At 43.5% G+C, this 19651-nt stretch overlaps 1 protein-coding gene and 1 long non-coding RNA gene across 5 annotated transcripts in view; both read left to right on the top strand.

The window, feature by feature from the left end:
- kif26ab (kinesin family member 26Ab) overlaps positions 1-15239 on the top strand; it is a 71225-nt gene extending 55986 nt beyond the window's left edge. For all 4 annotated transcript variants that reach the window (XM_035994590.1, XM_031278665.2, XM_035994591.1 and 1 more), the window contains 11 exons: positions 2057-2269; positions 3272-3365; positions 3956-4218; positions 5093-5276; positions 6040-6199; positions 6565-6727; positions 7593-10851; positions 11445-11638; positions 12513-12536; positions 12909-13059; positions 13167-15239. In XM_035994590.1, coding sequence (XP_035850483.1) covers positions 2057-2269; positions 3272-3365; positions 3956-4218; positions 5093-5276; positions 6040-6199; positions 6565-6727; positions 7593-10851; positions 11445-11638; positions 12513-12536; positions 12909-13059; positions 13167-13348 — 4887 coding nt within the window. In that variant the 3' untranslated portion in view covers positions 13349-15239. The remainder of the gene's footprint in view (positions 1-2056; positions 2270-3271; positions 3366-3955; positions 4219-5092; positions 5277-6039; positions 6200-6564; positions 6728-7592; positions 10852-11444; positions 11639-12512; positions 12537-12908; positions 13060-13166) is intronic.
- Positions 15240-16447: 1208 nt separating this feature from the next.
- LOC118493736 lies at positions 16448-17740 on the top strand. Its single transcript, XR_004895708.1, has 3 exons — positions 16448-16619; positions 17091-17201; positions 17335-17740. It is a non-coding gene; the product is annotated as an uncharacterized LOC118493736 (long non-coding RNA).
- The last annotated feature ends 1911 nt before the right edge of the window (positions 17741-19651 follow it).

Genomic DNA, 19651 nt, shown 5'->3' with positions numbered 1-19651 from the left:
AAAACAAAATGATCATTGTGCTTTCTTTGATTATTTGTCTCTGTCTCTCTTTCGTTTGTGGAATCACAGTTGCGATGACATTTTCAGTAACCTACACGGTTTTGATTTTGCCTGTGTCTGTTTCATATTCTTCGGTGAATGTCCTGTTTCCATCAACCGTATGCGAGTCACTTCCACTCTTCCACTTTTGACCTAGACACAGTTCTTTCAAGCATAGACAGTTGAGTGGATGGAGGAATGTCATGCCACACTAATGGATTTTGTGGGGGATCAAGGGGCAGGGAAACAGGGCCATTAGCACTAAGTCCGAGGTGTGAAAAGGCTGTAGCCAATCCTCTGTGGCCTTCAGTATCTGATCTCTGCCAGCATAAATACAACTGAGACATTAGTAGCCTCTGTCTGGTAGACAGAGACTCAGCAGTCATATTTGGAAGCCCAGTTTAAATGTCATGGCAAATGTAATTTACTCAACATATGCACACGTCAGTCATGATAACAGCCCCCTGCGGAGTATAAAGAGAGTTTGCACTTGGCCTGCAGAATGCAAGATGAATTCACTAACTGAAAGAAAGGGATTTCCAGTGTCATTGTTTCAGAGTGCTGGAGCCTGAGTCTGTAGCAATATTTATATACTAGTCGTGGGAAGAATGGGCCTTTTGTGTAGGCATGAATTGCAGGCTGAGTGAAACAGTCCTCTGTCAAAAAGGGAAGGGAGTTAGCAACCCAAGTTAGCTATATTTGAAGGTTTTTATTTCAATGCCTGAGAGGCATCATAGGCACCTTTTTCAAGAAGCTTTGAAATGGCTCAGGATTGAGTTTCCTATACTACTGTAGGATATAGAAACCGTTCAGTTGATATAATGCTAGGTGTAACACTAAACACTCAGCGAGCTGACAGGGACTCCAAAGACTGCTATACATATCCCAAGAGCCGTTTATGTCTCCTGTCAGTCACAGATATGTTACTGCAGTGGCTTTGGAGATATACTGTAGTAGAGGTGTATTTCTGACCATCAGATTGTAAGGCCATATAGAGTTGTCAGAATTACAAAAGAAGGTGATTGTAATGTAGGGGGTGTCATGTAGCCTGACATGCACAAGCACGACCACACCCATACAAACCACACGCAGTACATCTACACAGCATGGTAGAGGCAGGAAATGGTGAAATCTTTATGCACTTGTAAGAGGTGCCACTATACACAACTGGCAGAATTACCTCACTCCTGTAACCATAGCAATGACGTTAGACACGAATGGGCTTGTAAGAGCAGTGACGAATCAACACCTTTAGATATAAGCCATCATCCTTTTTAGCGGCGTACCATGCGGGCATGATGAGCTGTCTCGTGACCTGTGGAATGCGTTAACACTGTTAGCTCAATTCATGAATGTCAAGCCCCAGAATGCAACAGGGTGGGTTTCAAGCTTCTTAATGGGGAGCTGCCATTTTCCAGGCAACAGAGGGGAGGGAGAGGTGAAGTAGTAATAGTGTGTAGGAGGGATAAGAGGGGGGCCATATGCTCCTGCACTCCCATGCTGGTGAACTGCTCCTGGTCCAGAAAAACAACCCCGCTCGAGGGATAATCCCCCAGCGTGGCGCCTCACACATTAATTTCCACAATTTTCTGCTGTGACTTTCAATACACACCTTGATGCCTTTCACTGACACCATTAGGCAATGTGTTGACCCATCAGGTTCATCAGTCAATGTGAGACTGAGTGTTTCCGCGGCAACCATCGATGTCCATGAACTCTGACATAGTGGATGTGATGTTAATGCACAATGCTGAGCCATGCGCTCAGTTTGGGTACCTATAACCTATAATTTCAGAATGCCTAACTTACATTTCTTTTCTTTCATCTGCTAGTGCATTGTAAAAAAAGATGTTAAGCTTAGCCTGTGATTTTTTTCCTCCTCTGTGCTGAACCTGAAAAAATGAATTTTTACATCTCTCAGCTGAGTCCATTTTCACGTTTTATGCTTGCTCACTTTCTAATCCACCCTTTTATTTCCTTTTTTGTTGTTGCCTATCTGTCTCACTCTGTGGTTTAGGTGAAAGTGATGATGCGTATCTGTCCATCTCTGGAGACTGCAGACTCTTCCGAGTCTCAGTCCTTCTTGAAAGTGGACAGCAGGAAGAAGCAGCTGACCCTCTACGACCCCGCGTCCAGCCCACACTCCAGTTCAGGACACAGGAGATCCGCCACTGTGGCGGTCCCAAAGATATTCGCCTTCGATGCTGTTTTTACCCAGGATGCCTCACAAGTAAGGGCCGGCAGGGGATGTGTACTACATGTGTGTCTGTGTGTGTGTACGCATGTGTTTTTTTATGGTGTCGTGTGGGAATTCAGCCTCTCAAGGGCAAAGGGATGTCTTCATGCTGGCAGGGTGTGCCCAGGGGCTTAGAGAAAAAATGCCTGTCTTGGGTCAGAGGGCATTCTTACCAGTGTGGGCCAAACAGCTGGGCATTTTAAGCCCTCTGGGGAATGATTTGAATCCACTCCGGTTATATCTTACCTCTCCTTTCATAGAACAGCTATATCTAACCTCAGCACTCTGCAGCCCACAGCAGGCATACCCACCGAGAACAAAGGTCAGATACATGTTTACTATATGCTGACTTGGGAGTAGACCAGTTTTGCTCTCTCCACATCTTAAAACAAACACCATAGTCTTTTAATGGAATGATTGGATCTATGTCACAAGTTTGCTAAAAAAAATCTGAGGTCAAGTATTGTATGCATTTCCCCATGGTGCAGTAAACTCTAAATAGCTAATAGAGCAGATGCGAGAGTATTGTGTCTTAGATCTTCTATCATACCACCTACTTGGAGCAAGTATTTTCCTAAGTAAGCTGATGATAGCTAAAGCCTAAATGTTGCTGCTGCAAGCTGAAGCCAAGCTGCTAGATTGTGCCGCTGGGACAGCACTGCTGGTGGCTAACAGTAACAGCAAGCTGTTCTGCTGTTAGGTGCCTTGTTTGCAGTTTGATGTATGAGAAGGGGCCTCTGCTGCAGAAGCCTTGCCCCAGAGGACCCATGCTGAAACAGATTGCAAAAACGAGCCACACGTTGGGGCACACATAAACAACCGCACACTTCTGAGTGACGAAAAATACTGAAACCATTAATGTGATTTGGGTGTAACCAATGCCAAATAACTATTTAGTTTATAGGATATTGTTTGCATTCATTGTTCTCAGTATGCCTTTTTGACTGTATTTCTTGAATGTGGCTGAATTGTAAATTGACTGTGTGCTTTTCACAGGCTGAGGTGTGCTCAGGGACAGTAGCTGAGGTCATCCAGTCTGTGGTGAACGGTGCAGACGGCTGCATCTTCTGCTTCGGCCAAGTCAAGCTCGGTAAGCTCCTCCACTGGCGAGAGATTAGACAAGAGCCTTTGTTAGCCGAAGAAAACTCTCCTTGCCCTTTGTTAGCTGCACTTGATGTCCACAATTGGCTTAGCGGTGCACCGGGGTGAGTCAAGGAATGCGAGATTGGAGGAAAAGGAATGGGTAGTGAGTCTGGGGTGGGGGTGAGGGGGGTAAAGTGTTGCATCCAAGCTTCAGGGCTCAGTCTGTAATTAAAATCTTAGTAATTGGCTTGGGCAGTGCTCTTAGGCTGAAGGGCTTGCTCTCCTCATGCTGCTGTTTCTACCAGGTATAATTCTCCATGGAATTACTCTGCTTCTGGAATGGGTCCTTGGAGTAGGGTATTTTTATTTTGCATGTACTGGATTTTTTTTTAATCAGCAGTGGTTAAACACAATAACCCTCAGAAAATATCAAATCAAAGTCAATGTCTTTTCTATCAACTTGCTGCCCTTTCCAGACAGCGTGATGAAAGATTTATTTATTTAATTTTTGTTACAACATATAGTGAGTGGAGCTGGCTTTCAGACACAAGGCAATATTTCCATTTCCATCCCCCTCTCTCTTTCACACGTCCCCAGGCAAGACATACACCATGATTGGCAAAGACAGCTCCACTCAGAGCCTAGGCATTGTGCCCTGTGCCATTTCCTGGCTCTTCAAGCTCATCAATGAGCGCAAGGAGAAGACGGGCACGCGCTTCTCTGTCCGAGTGTCTGCGGTGGAAATCTTTGGGAAAGATGAGGAGCTTAAGGACTTGCTGTCTGAGGTGTCCACCGGCAGCCTGCAGGAGGGCCAGTCCCCTGGCATCCACCTGAGAGAGGATCCCATCTGTGGCACTCAGGTGAGAAGCATTCCACCTCTCCACTCTCTTTGATCGCTTATCCTTTCATTCTCTGTGATTTATACAGTCTTAGTCTGTCTAAGTATTGATCTACCTCTTCCTCTCCCAAAGATGTTTGACTTTTTCTTGTGAGTGCATGTGTGTGTATGTGTGTATGTTTTCTATCTCTCAGGACTTCCCAGTCCGCCTCGCTCTATCCCACCTGCCTCTCAAATCCTCGTTTTATATTTCCACCAGGCCCATCTGTGGTATTGATGGCTTTCTTCTTACCTTTATACTGACTCTCATGTCAGCATCCATCAGCATCTATTACCCGTGTGTTAGCGCTAGCCCTCTACAGCACAATAGAAGTGTTATTGGGGGATGGTGAAAGACTGTAGGTTTGAAGGCACTCACAGGTGTTGTCGTCAGATGTTGTTTTTTGGGGATCTGTATGGACTCTGACTTCAAAGGCTGTGCAGTTCTGTGAAGCACCTTCATGCTCTTCCTCTCAACAGCCACGTGTGGGCTCCCTTTCATGATGCCCCCCGCCTTCTTTCTCTCTTCTATCTCCTCCTTTTCCCCTCCTCTCTTTCTGTATCTCACCACCACCATCCTCACATCCATGCAGAGGAAAGTGCCCCTGCCTCCTGCTCCGCCATTACCTCTCCTAATCCTCCTCCCTCTGTGTGCATATCTGTTGTTTTAATCGCCCCCGAGACCCAATCTAATGGGCAAGAAATGTGTGCCGGGGTCCAATTAACTGGCTCCCCTTTCTTTCTCTTTGCTCTTCCCCGGTATCCTTTTCACATCTGTCATCTTTCTCTAGCCCTATGTGGTCTCCGTTGCTCACCCCAACCCTGTTCTCTGTCTCCTCACCCCTTCCCCCCCACAGCTCCAAAATCAGAGTGAGCTACGTGCCCCGACGGCTGAGAAAGCTGCCCTCCTTCTGGATGCGGCCATCGCCGCGCGCAGCACCAGCAGACCCAACGTGGAGGAGGAGGAGCGACGCAACTCCCACATGCTATTCACTCTGCACATTTACCAGTACCGCATGGAGAAGAGCGGCAAGGGAGGAAGTTAGTACCATTAGATACATCTACAACTCTAGCAGTGTTCCAAAAAGTTGCCACCTCACATTTATGCAATAAACTAATGTGTTCAATTTTACAGCACTTTTACATATATTCTAGCCTATATGTTAAGAATGAGTACATTTGCAGTATAATTTATTTTACCATATCCTCTCTTAATTATAGCTAATTAAAGGTGACCTCCCTTTCACACTGAATAATCATGAGGTGGTTTTGTTGTGAGTTGTGGCAGAAAAGTGCACTATAGGTATGATTGGAACATTAGACAGGCCTCTTAATTGCAATGTTTATGGATGAATTGGTTGTGGCCTCTGCAATACAGAAATGTGTTTGCATGCATCTATTATGCTTTGGTCAACAGCGAATGAAGATTTGAAGCCTTACTGACAGGAGTTTAATGTTTTGCTGCTGCATTAGCCATTACATCAGTCACCCACGTAACAGTGTGTAGCCCTGTGACTTTTACAATGATAGCCAATTCCCTCTCGCTGTATTTTAAATCAGTAGGAGGGGACTGTACACAGGCCTCCATGTTACCATGAGTTACACATCTGGTGGGAGTTAACCAGTCAGGCTGTAATTTGAATCACTTCAGTGTGAGAATCTTACTCATACATAAATTAGACAGTTCTAGTCTGGGGCTGAGCCATGCCACTCCTGTCATCATGGCACTGTGCGTGAGGAACTGCCTTCGAGGAGGGTGTGTCTGGACTTAGCTCACCTGGTTCTTCTTCTGTCATTGGCACAGTGTCAGGTGGACGGAGCAGGCTGCACCTCATCGACCTGGGGAGCTGTGAAAAAGTCCTAAGTAAAAGCAGAGACGGAGGGGGAGGCTTGTGTCTTTCTCTAAATGCACTGGGAAATGTCATCATGGCTTTAGCAAATGGAGCAAAACATGTACCTTACAGGTAAGAAAACCTGAAAGAAACCACTACTAGTTTTGCTGTCTCTTTTACTGTGTTTTAGCTCCTGTGAAGTTATTGTCTATAAGTAATAGTTTTTTTTTTTGTTTTGTCGTCAGTCTTGCAGGTTTGCTGTGTGACAGTTCATTTAGTTTGTTTAGTTAGTCTCATAATAGCTTTCACTGTTGTTGCACATGATTATACTGTATTATAGTTACTCAGGTATGAAAAGATTAATGACTCGTCACAGGAGTATTTGTCAGCTCAGGGAAGTCAAAATGGCTCCTCCTGGAATCATGTTACCTACCTTTATTGTTCTTTTGAAATATTACTGTGCTGTTTGCTAATAAACATGTAAATGTGCCCTGTAGGGACAGCAAACTGACAATGTTGTTGAGGGAGTCCCTTGGCAACATTAATTGCAGAACCACCATGATCGCCCACATCTCCGATGCCCCCGCCAACTACACTGACTCACTCACCACTATCCAGCTGGCTTCCCGCATCCACCGCATGAGGAAGAAGAAATCTAAGGTACACTGATAAACTGATTAGCACTGATAAATATGGTTTAACATATGCAGTAATAAACTGGTAAATAAGTAATGAAAGAAAATCCAGTGGTACATTTTTACAAGTTAACTACAGGCATTTAGCAACTTAAATTATAATACTTCTAAATAACAAATCCTGAATAACTGTGCTCCATTTAATGTTATTGCAAAGTAATTATTAATTTAACATTGTACTTAAGTATTGCTATTATAGCAATTACATTCCAAATGTTCATGTGAAACTTTGATTGCATTCCTCGTATTTCATGCCACAACTCATGTCCCTAAATCTTTCTTCCTCCTTAAGTAATTTTGGAGCTATTAAGCAAATGAATGTGTGAATGCTTCTTCAAATGAAAGATTATTAGTGCAGTAACTCAGAGCTAGTTTTTCTTGGCACCTCAACACATGATCATGTAGTCAATACCACTGCCCAAGGAAGTGTGTAATGCATTCCCTCGGATTAGGGAAATATATGCTTCAGATAATTAGGTGGAATGACAGCATGTATTTATTTGGTATTGGTCCCAGGCATGATTACAATGCAGTCCACGTACAGCAATTTGTATTATTGACATTAATTTCTGTGTGACTATTGATGTGCACTTTTAACCTTTAGATAAATATTGACTGGTAATGTCATAGGAATTCATATTTGCCTTACGACTGGTTTCTTTATGATTTGTTAAGAAATGAATCTACTATGAATTATAAGAATTAAAATGGTTTTGTAAAAACGATTGTTACATTAATATTGAAGATAGAATCACATTAGAATCACATTACTGTCAGCGCTTAATGAGATCATTTTTTAAACCCAGACTAACCTTTCTTCTGCTTTGCAGTATGCATCCAGTTCATCTGGAGGGGAAAGCTCCTGTGAGGAGGGGAGGATCCGCCGGCCGCCCCACCTCCGGTCGTTCCATCCTCGGACGGTAGCCCTGGACCCAGACCTGCCCTCCATGCTCAGTGACCCAGACTACTCCTCCAGTAGTGAACAGTCTTGTGACACTGTCATTTACGTGGGCCCTGGGGGAACTGCCATCTCGGACAGGGAGCTTAGTGACAATGAAGGCCCACCTGCCTTTGTTCCAATCATCCCCTCCCTGAACAGAAAGAAGTCTGGAAAAGATGGCCCTCTGGACAGAGACCAGTTCTTTAAATGCAACACATTTGCTGAGCTCCAGGAGAGGCTGGAGTGTATAGATGGCAGTGAAGAACCCACTGCCTTTGTTGGAGAGGGCAAGCGAGGCCACGCTAGCCCCAAGGCCGACATATCTAAGGAGAGCCAAGGCTCTGTTTCACCAAAGACTGTAGCAAATATTTCTTACACCCAAGAGGGCATCTCACCCAAACAATCCCCTAAATCTGTTACTGCACAACCATCCTGCAGCCCGAACACTAAATCGAAACTGGACAATGCCAAGACACAATGCATACCTGCAGAAATGGCACCATCAGATAGTGTTCAAAATGTGTGCAGGACCAGCGCTGACGGCGAGAAAGCCTTGGTTTCAGAAAGCAGAGTTAGCACTAACAAACTCGCAACTGCTTCAGGGCCCAATTCTGAGCCTGTGGTGAGGGAGAAGGTATACTTCAACAAGAAAGCTTTGCCCAAGCCAGCCCCACCTCCTTCACAGCAGAGAGCGGCAAATACTGGCAATGAGGAAAGATCCAGCACCAGAATGCCTCCTGTAGGAATGAGCCACCAGGCTGTGAAAAAGAGGGATCCTTACACTTCCCCTCTTCTCATAGCTCCGGTGGAGGTGTGCCAGGTGCGCTCTACCTTGAGGGAAAGATGTCTGGATCGGGACATCCTGAGAGCCACTGTGACGTTGCAGCAGCCCGTGGAGCTGAATGGAGAGGATGAGCTGGTGTTCACTGTGGTGGAGGAGCTATCTATAGGCAGTATTGTAGACAAGGGTCGGCCATCCAGCATTATCAGCTTTAACAGTGACTGCTCCCTTCAGGCCCTGGCCTCTGGTTCCCGACCTGTTAGCATCATCAGCAGCATCAATGATGAATTTGACGCCTACACGTCAGCCTTGGGAGGATCAGAGGTGAATATCGCAGTGGTCACACCCCTCCAGGAGGGAGCAATGGAATGTGTAGATAGCAGGGGTTCATCTATCAGCTCTTGGCTGAGTGAGGTTAGTGTCTGCACCTTGGAGAGTGAAGGGGCTCATTCCACAGACGTCTTCCTTCCACAGGCCAAACACATGGGACCAGAGGCCGCCTTTTACTTTGATTCCTTGGATATGTTCCATTGTGTATCCTCTCCTAGAGATGCCAAGAACTCCTTAAATGACAGTGGATTCAGTTTTTCTGAACTAGACAGTGATAGTACCGCCTCAAGCAAACTATCTTTGACAAAGTGTCCCCCATCTCCAGAATCAGCCAAAGGCTCCCTCAGATTCACATCTAAAATAACTAAAGCTCACTCGCTTAGCTCTTCTCAGCTTCCACAGGGCCCCTCCATAGTCCACTCCAGTCTGCCCAGGAAGATTAAACCTACCTCATCCATCTCTCATAGTAGTAGCAGCAGTAGCAGCAGCAACAGTAGAGAGCCTCCAAGGCAAGAGGCTAAGCAGGAGGATCCTTGGCAGCGTGTTGACAACCACTCAGAGCCTCAGTTTTCAGACTCCAGCAGCACCAGCAAATTCCTCCGAAATCCCCCCAGTGGCATCCCTTATAGCAAAACATCCAACAACAGCAACAGTGTACCTCGCCCACCCAAGGTACAGGGGTCTACCTCATCCCAGAGGGTGGTCGATGGCTGTGAGAAGTCAGTCAGCAAGAATCCACCAAGCAAAATGCCTCAGTTGAGACGAGGTGCCACCACCCTGGGAACTGTGCCCGTCATCCATTCCTCCACAGACTACAAGGTGACCCAAGATATTATTGCATCTACTACAAGCCTTAAATACTCCTCCCTGGGGAAAAACAACAAGGCTAGCTCACAGAAAGTGAGCAATCTCCCTAAACCTGGTTGCACCTCACCTCCCCCCCCTCCAGTGAGAAAGTCCAGTCTTGACCAGAAGACTAAGATCCTGCTGCCCCAAAGTGCCTTAAAGTCAGCATATGGGGAAGCAGGAAGGGCCTCTGGAGCAAGAGCTGCTGTATCAGAGGATGAGCTTGAGGTACGTCACAGAGTGGACAGTTTCAAAACCTCCAGCCTCAACACAGCCAAAGTTACCTCCAGCTTGAAGGCCAGAGGGCCGAGAGGAGAGGCTGGGCAGCATTATGGCAGTCAAATGTCCCTGGAAAGGTGTGAAAGCCTGTCCTTATCGGGTTCCAGAGCTGCGCTTAGCAGAGAGAATAGTGGTGCAAGTCTTGGGAGCAAATCCAGCAAGTCCATTCCTAGATTTGGTATTCCTAATTCATCCAGCTCTCCTATAGCTACATGCCCATCATCCCCATCAAGTGGAAGTATTGGCAAACCTGGTCAACTAAAAGCTTCTGTAAATCCCAGAGCATTAGGAGCAGTCAATGGTAGTAAGGCACGCTCACTGTCAGTCAACAACTCCAAGGGCCTAAGCTCCTCTACCAAATCTTTGGCCACCCCTGTGACCAGAAATACCAATGCCAACCTCCCTCCATCAGGACGGACATCAGCTCCTCGAGCCACTGCTGCGGTCAGCAGTAAGCCTGGGAGAGGAACTATCATGGGCACCAAGCAGGCCATGAGGGCTGCCAACAGCCGTGTGAGTGAACTGGCAACAGGCAACATATCAGGCAAACACATGAGAGGTTCAGGAGATTCAGACAGCGGGAATGACAGCGGGGTGAACGTGAGTGATGACAAATCCCCCATAGCCATGCTGCCCTCTCCGTACAGCAAAATCACAGCACCCAGGCGGCCTCAACGCTACAGCAGCGGCCATGGCAGTGACAACAGTAGTGTGTTGAGCGGGGAGATGCCTCCAGCTATGGGCCGCACAGCCCTGTTCTACCACAGTGGTGGCAGCAGTGGATATGAAAGCATGATCCGTGACAGCGAAGCCACAGGCAGCGCTTCCTCGGCCCATGACTCCATGAGCGAGAGCGGCATGTCATCTTCAGGCAGAACAAGGAGCTCCAAGTATCCCAAGAAGAGAGCAAATGGTGAGAAACTCATTTGGATTTTGGGGTTTAACACATACCAATGCAGTTACAGGTAATATTCACACACATCATATTGGTAATAGCAGTGTGAGATCTACCAAACAGTGCTTGTCTGTGAAGCTGCACGTATCCAGAAATATATGCCCTCTCCTATGATATTAGCCATATAGCAGTTCTAACTTTATGAATCCATTCTTATTACATTCACAAATTAGTGTATCATTGGATTTTCTCTCCTCCTGAATCAGCAGAATACATTATTCATACATATATGGGAAAATGATAATGAATGTTTCAAATAAGACAACCTCAAATGTGTGATGATCAGATAAGATTAGTTGAACAGGAGCAGCAGTGACCTGGTTCAGGTTTTTGTAGCCCTGTATATATAACCATTGGAATTCATGTGCATTAAACCATCCTTTTGAAACCCTTATAAATATTCAATCACCGCAACTCTGCCGGCCCATGTAAAGCCTTGCATCACTTTACATCTGAATGTGAGACTCATACATATTTTCTCACAAATCCCAGCAAACACTATTACTTTATGTTACCACGGTTCCTGTCTGACTGTATGCCTGACTTTATAGGTTTCCAGAGACGACGGCTCATCCCTGCACCCCTGCCAGACTCCTCTTCCCTTGGGAAGAAGGTGGGCACATCAGGCCAGTGGGTGGACTTGCCTCCTATGTCAGGACCTCTGAAGGAGCCTTTTGAGATCAAGGTGTATGAGATTGATGATGTAGAGCGGCTCCAGAGGCGGCGTCAGGAGGAAACCACAGAGGTGAGCAGAGGGTCTCTCCCGACTTGTTCTACATGGTGGTACATCTTGCTGAACTTGTTTAAGATAATGTTATGTCTGGATTAAGGTCTCGTGAATCCCTCTTGCTGAGCCTCAGCCATATTTTGCATGTGCGACATTGATGCAATGCATGCTCAAGATGTGTCAGATTGACTTGCATTGTGGGAATGTCTTAGCTCACTTCTTCCCAGTTTCTTTTTAAAGAACAAGACAGTAATAATATGTCTCAGACATCTGACCTTCAGTCAGCTCAGTGGCAAATCCCGGAGTTTAAATGTCTGCGTCCAGATTCCCAGAGCGTGGTATTTTGGCAGCGTTCCTCGGGAATGTCAAGAGTTCAGGAGGCAATTACTGATGAGGGTTAATTGGTTTGGATATGAGTGATGACTCGGCTTACTGCTGACGATGGTGATGTGTGCGGGGGAGTAAGAATGAAAAGGAAGATAGTGTGAGAAGATTGGTCAGGGAATGTGTGATGAATGCAGGGGCGCCCAACACCAGCCCAAATCAGCTCACCGCTAGTACTCATCATCACTGGACGCCTGACTGCTTTTAATAGCTGACTCCTCTTCTGTGGATCATTAACTGCTCGCACAAGTTTGCCGCAGCCAGACAGGGATTTGTTAAGAGAAGATACAAAATCAGCTAGATGGGGTTTGATTTACTTTCAATTACAGAAAAAGGAACTTTAATTTTTCTAGCAATCACTTCCTGAATGACAAAATTGCTTTTCTGTGACTATCACTCACTATTCCGAAATGACATACTGTTACTGTTACTATATGCTATTCATATAATATTATGTCTGATGAACATGCTAACTTGTTTTATCTGTTTCCCCCAATCTTGTCTTCAGCTACCATTCCAGGACGTTGACAAGGTGAGCTAATTTTATTGATGACTGAGATTTTATTATTAGCAGCACAGGCTGTATTACAGTCGTTACATAACCATAATCATACATCATCCCACAATGAAGGAAACATAAATTTCCACATTTACATCACAACTCAGCTTCTTAGATTATGTTTTTTTTTTTTTTTTTTTTATTGTATTGGCTACTTTACTGTTCAGTATACAGTACAGTACAGTATACTCTTTGAGGGCTGGGTTCTAAAACATGACATAGTAATATGGTAGCTTAAGAATTACTTTTACTGGTAGTTTTCCTACTAAATGCTGTGCCAGTTTGAAGTTTTGGGATTTTTTTACTTTCAACAACTGTAATTAATAATATCCCTTGTTCTCTCAGGGCCTGCTTTATTTCAACAGTAAACTGAAGATGCTGGAGAGAAGGCAACAGCAAGTGAGGGAACTGAGGGCAAAGTATGAGGTGTTGTTGGAGGAGCTGGAAGACACCAAGGCCCGACTAATGATGGACCCCAGCAAGTGGATGGGAGAGTGTAAGTGACTGCTAAATGTTATTTTGCTTTAAGTTGATATCTAAATTTTAAAAGATCTTTAGAGACAAACCATGTAACCAAACATAAATTTCCCCTTTTCTTAACAGTTGAGGTGGACCAGAATTTGGATAAAGAGTCTCCGGAGTATCTGGAGGCTTTGGCACAGGCCACAGAGGAGCTGGAGTTTTGTGTCAATCTATGCAAGTCCCATGTCATGATGGTGACCTGCTTTGACATCAGCATGCCAAAATCTGGTGCTCAAGAGGGACTGCGTGAAGTAGAAGTCTGAGGACAAAAGAAAGTTGAGGTAGAGAAATTTGGAAGTGAGAAAAAGGATGATGAAATGTATCTATTGATATCACTGGAATGAAGAACAACAAGTGACAGAGGTGACATGAGAGTGGATCTTTGCATGAAAACAACGAGCTACAGTGCCTCGCTGACCAGGACATTTTTTAATGGCAGAGAAATGAAACGCGAGCACAACTGTTGTTGCCTGACATGGCAAAGCAGTGGCCATCACCTACTCAAGAGTCAATGAACAACACCTGGAAGTGCCTTTTGTATTATTTTATTTTGAGTCATTATTTTTCACATGGTGCAGGTATCTTAAGCATACCTAAGCAAACCCTGAACATATTGCTTTTAAGAAAAATATTTTATATTGCATTGTATAGTGTATTTATATGATTATGTGGTGTGTACAAATGTCCTTTTTAAAGGAAAAAAAATAAAGAGGAAAAAAGCAATAAGCTAATGTTATTGCGCTCCCAGACTTTGCCTTTTCTCTTGTTTCAAACCTCAGCATTTTATCCATGTTCATTCAACCTCTTGCGCCTTATGTTAACTCTCTGGTTCTGTAGTTTTCTAGATTTTCAAACTGGACTATGTTATATCATCAAGGACTGCATTTGCTGTTGTCACTCATCGCCTGCCAGCTGGCCTGTGAAAGCCAGCAGGGTTGAGTGAATGTTTTTCCCTCCAGTTGCCTTGATCAAAATTGGTCTCAGTGGATGCACTAAGGTAGAGCAGCAGTTATGTTGGGGGATGGAGGGCTTATTCAAGCTGTGCTTGCCTGTGTTTATCTTACTGAAAATGAGTGATTACGCCAAAACATATCAATCAGAGGGCCACTGTGATGGATAGTGAGTGATTATTCTTGATTCAGCCATTCTCTCTGGTGCCTCAGTACAGTATATGGTCAAGCAACCCTGAGAGACTTAACCTTCTCTACACTAACCATTGAGGATAGCATGATGAATGGTTACACTGATAGCAGTGCTAATCCATGAGCCCAATTTTTCTCCAAATGGGCTTTGACTGGGTGCCATTTATACTCTGTAAAACAAAGAGGCACAGATAAGGTTGCACAAGTCTACTGGCCTCCTATACAATACTTTTTCAAGCGCTACCAAGCCTCGGCTCTATGCATTCCAATACATTTACTGCAACTACTGTAAGAACCTCAATGCTGACTAAAGGGCAGCAACACAGTTTGGCCTCTTTTTTTCCCGTTACATTTTTTTTATTGCTTTTTTAATAGGCAAATTAACAAAGTTGATCCAGTGTCTCAAACAGTGACTCAAGAATTGTTAGTTTCCTGTGAAATTATGCAGTGAATAAGAGGAAATGATCGGGACATTGTTTAGGAAAACCAATCATGATATCAGCTCTTTGTAGCTGCTATAATGTGCTTTGTTATAAATCAAACGGCTGACACAGAACAAAATGATCGGTAAAAATGATTGTTATGAAAAACAAACGGGCTTTGTTGTATTTTGGTATGTTTGATTTCTATATCTCTGACAAATATTACTTTGTTTTTTTTCTTTCTTTTACAAAGATGTACTCTCTCAGGCCCTCTCTGAAGATGCTGCATGAGATTTTTTAATCATTTTTTAAGAATGATTTCTACTCCATTTTTATCATTCTAATTTTTTACAATAACTTCAGTTTTCACTAATGTGGGGTCAGGCTCATAAATTAAATAACTATTACCAAACCAAGACCTTTTTTCCAAGAAATTATTATATGTGAGGTCATATTTCATATCAAAACTCATATTTTCGAATATCTTAGTTTTTGTATAGGATTTTCAAACCCTGTGTATAAATGTACGATACGGCAGCTTGTGTTTTACTTTTACAGTACCTGTGAATAAAATGTTTCTTCTAACTGATGATTCAGAGTTGAATGTTTTTCCCTCGGTCACATATTCTACAGTCATGGGATTGTTTGTTTCCACGCCACTGCAAAAAAGAAAAGGCTGAAAGTTTGCAATCTTCTTGGGGAATCCAAACATTTACATTATTGTCAGCTCTACATCACTCTACCCACAAACAACAGTCTACTTGCTCTTTCATTTTTTTTTCTCCATTAATTGCCTCCTACATTACAGGTACAACCTAAACCACATAAGAAATTAAATGTTGACAAAAACAGCATGACACACTGACATTGGTGTAGCTTGCTTACTTTTGCACACCTTCATTTTCCGTCTTTATGCAATTTACAAACTAATAAGATTTCCATTAGTTTGATATAAAACAACACAATGGGGTATATGGTAGCCTACTCTTGGCATTAGACAAAACATGTAACAAATAGTCTACATTTTAAATTAATTTTGTTGCACAAAATAAAGAAGGCATTCATCCACAGCAATGCTCTGACTCAACTATTAACTATAAATGGTGGCTACCTAATTTGACATGTATTTGCCTAAACATCGAGGGTAGGCTACCGGTATATGGAAATCTGGAGAAATGCCAATATTAAGGCTCTTAACGCAAAATGTTACACCACCACCAGTGCCTGATATGACCTCTCATCACTGTGGGCGTGTCAAACTGTTGATTGATTCTCCTGATGCACCTAGGACACGATGGACAATATATTCCTAGTAAGAGGCCTAATTCTGAAAAATATTGTTCTCAGCGTCTTATGTGGATTAACCAGACTAACGGGGAAGTTGTCTCAGAAAATAAATGTCGCATTTGAATTTTGCTAATGTAACATGTCAGTGTTGGAACATCAGAACAACTTATTCACCACTATCATACTGGGGTAACGTTAGCGACAAATCTCGGATAAATATCTGAAAACAAATCCAACCTCCAGCTATTTGCACAGCTAGATACCACTAGAGGTAAGTGTGAGAATGTTTTTAATGTGGTTGAACTGACAAGCTAGCTAGCTTAAATATTATCATTTGTATTGGTAACGTTACTGAGTTTGGTTTGGAGACCTCGTGCAATTCCTAGCTAGCATAGCTCTGTCAAACTGAGCAGAGGTTTAATCAGCCAGCCGTAATTGAAAACACCTGTCTGCCCACGCAGTAGACCTAACACATTACATTGAAACAATTTAATTAAGCATAACTTCAAGTATGGCTATTTTTTTGTTGTTGTTACATTAGCGTCACATGACACCACACAAAAATACACTACCACTGGTTTGTTCCACCATGATGTAATTTTATATCTTTGCTTAAATGTGCATTTTGTAGCAGTTTTTTCAACTACTGTAGGTTTCCACGGATTGCTGGACCCAGTATGCAGGTTGAAATTAGTATTTTAAAAAAAAAAAAAAACTAAATCTCACAAACTCCCAAACTTATTTAGCTTAAATTTTGTGGATGATATTGTGCTCCTTGTGGGAGAATATACAGTTGTCTCTGCTTCTTGAAGCAAAAGTAGCTAAATTAAGTGTTGAGTTTGAGAGATATATATATATATATATATATAATGAGATAAATTAGAAAGGTGCAGGTCCAGACTGATAATTACACTCTGTATCAGCAGGGCCTTTTGCTCAGTGTGATACATGGAGTCCTGTTGAGTATTATACAGTAGATGTGCAAGTGTGTTCAGCTAGAACTTGAACCCTGCTGTGCAATAACATCTTGACCCCTCCTGGTTAATTCTGTTTTGATCAAAAGCATAAGCGGCTAATTTGGCTGACTTGCAAGACCAGCTGGTCACTGTTTCAAATCTAATTCTTTGGGTGATTTTTGTTTTCTTGCTCTTCAGGCTCAGTGGTTTTTGGCCTCTTTGACACCTTGTGAAGACCGTCCCAGGCAGAGTTTACCGTACAGAGGAATCAAATCAAATGTGCAGCTACACACGATTCTGACATACAATGTAGGGAATTGTATTCTTTTTTTAATGAGTATTCAGTTAGTCTTCAGCCTGTAGTGATTTGGCAGACAGTGAAATACTTTTGACAAATCATTCAAGATCCTGTTTGGCTCAGACTGTACCTTATTGCTCTTAGGAAGTCGGTGTCTGAGTGGAAACAGTTGGCCAGGGCTGCTGCAGACGTCTGATGGCTTCTGAGCTCAGTCAGCCCCGTGTGTCCCAGCCCACTTTGCCTCAGGGCTCTCATCATTAGCAGGGAGTTAGGTGTTGTATGAGAATAGAAATGAGTTCACTGAAAAGTCAGGAGTCCTCTCTCACCCTTCACCCCAACCCAGCAGTGACCCTGTGCTGGAACTGTACTCACTGAGAGTTTTTATCCAAAAGCAATCCCAATCGACTCCAGTTCTCAGTCCATTTGATATATTTCCCTTTCTTCATGTCTTAATGTCTTTTGTTTCCATTATCGTCTGCTCACATTGCAACGTCTGTACTGTAAAAAAGGGTTTCTCTTGTCAAACCGAGTCAGCGCAGAGAAGAGTTCACTTTAACACTTCCTACAAATGTGGGGTCCAGCTCTCTCAAATAATATTGCATGCATTTAGACTTTTTAATTCCTTTTGGTATTCATCATTTTAGATGACATCTTCAGTCAGACTGAATGTTGAATAGCTTCTTTCTATCCGCCTCTGTTAGGCTGCCTGCATCTGCCCTGGGCATTGTTAGTGGAAGTAGTTGCTCACATTTGGATTTACAGCTCTGCAGTCCCACAGATTGGTTGGTCTAAACCAAGCTTGCTCTTTGAAGAAGACCCATAAACCTGACCAAATGCTGCCACTTATTCTCAGTAATTAAAACAAGCTGGCGCCTTAAATTATCAGAGGCTAGGCAAGATGTAAGCCTCACACACACACACACACGGTCTCTCTGCTTGCGTGGTCGTGCTTCAGGGGGGTCGTAACCATTGACATCTCTATTCTCAGGACATATTGCATGTGTGAGGAGTTTTGCACCAAGACAGAAACTGTTTAAGAGTTGTTGTCCTGAAGGCTTTCCGCCATGTGCACTGTAAATTCAGAATGGGTGGCCATACAAGTCCGACAGCATGCCACTGAGCTGAGATAACGCTACAGGCAGTAAATCAAACCAACGCAATCTATAATGTAAAAGTGAATTAATTAGCCTTTCAGAGACAACTTGAAATGATCTCTCACTGAAGATTTAACCTTGTTTACTGTCTGTAATTTAGCAAGAAGAACAAGAGAGGCTAAGGAACTAGCAAGCATTGCCATTATAAGTTGGAATGATGTGGTTACTATAGGGCTAACAATTCACCATACTGGTACAAACTGTAATGTGAATCATCTCCCTTGTATTACCATTACTGAACTCCCCGAGTCCTTGTCCAGCCCATCTGGTTTAGATGGTAATGAGGAGCAGAATGTGGGTCATGAGTTTAAACCATAGGCTGTAAAAATAATGGACGTAGCATCAGTGATGTCACCCATTGGTATGTGGATTGCCGTTTTGAAGCCAGGAGCCAAGCCATCTTGGTATTTTGGAGCCAGAAGTGACCATATTTGGACCAAAGGGCAGAGCTGGGGAGGATGATGCGTCTTAAGTCAGTGTTGTGTATGGTTTTAATTAGTGCTGGCAGGTGTGACCAAAAATGTGTATCACAGTATTTTTCAAGATTCAGTTTCACAGTATATCACATTATTTCTTTTTTTCTTTTGCATGACTGGGCCTTTATTTAGGTTAATAATGGCTTATTCTACTGTCAGGAGTACATAGACTATAAAAACATTTTAATGTCATGTTTACTGAAAGCTTTGATTACTATAGGGTTTGCTTGGCCACACAAAATTATCAACATGACGCATCATGACTTTGCGTAAACATGCACGCCACTTTCCTAAAGCCAAGATGCGTGTTATCTGTATGCATTTTCAGCTGTCTGCGTGTATGTTTATGTTGTATACAGCTGACTGCAGTCTGCAACGTCTTTCTAAAGCCACGTGGCGTGTGGGGGTTGGGTTGAAAAGAAAAAAACGGAAAATTAGGAAAAGAAGACCGGGGTTGAGTTTAGGTTGAAAACAAACGGTTGGGATTAAGAAAAGAAGAACGGGGTTGGGTTTAGGAAAAGAACAAACGTGGAAAGGAAACATCACACGTGGGACACAAAGGAAACGCCACACGCGGTATGCGATCCCCGCTCTCCTGGGTGAAAGTCCTGTGTTTTACCCATCCACCACCCCGACCAACCTCCTCATGCGGATTTTCGGCCTTTCACACAGCGCCAATTCACACGCAATCGCAAGGTAATGTAAATCAATGGATGCCAAACGGCGTTGATAAACACGCGAAATAGCGAGTATGCGTCTTCATAACACGTAAATCATGGCGTATGAATTGGCGTGTCATACATACGCCACTTCATGAGATCAGTCTGAAAT

Source organism: Sander lucioperca, chromosome 18 (assembly GCF_008315115.2).
Source record: "Sander lucioperca isolate FBNREF2018 chromosome 18, SLUC_FBN_1.2, whole genome shotgun sequence".
Lineage (NCBI taxonomy): Eukaryota > Metazoa > Chordata > Actinopteri > Perciformes > Percidae > Sander > Sander lucioperca.
Note: the sequence above shows the minus strand (reverse complement) of the source record. Positions and strands in the feature narration are given on the sequence as shown.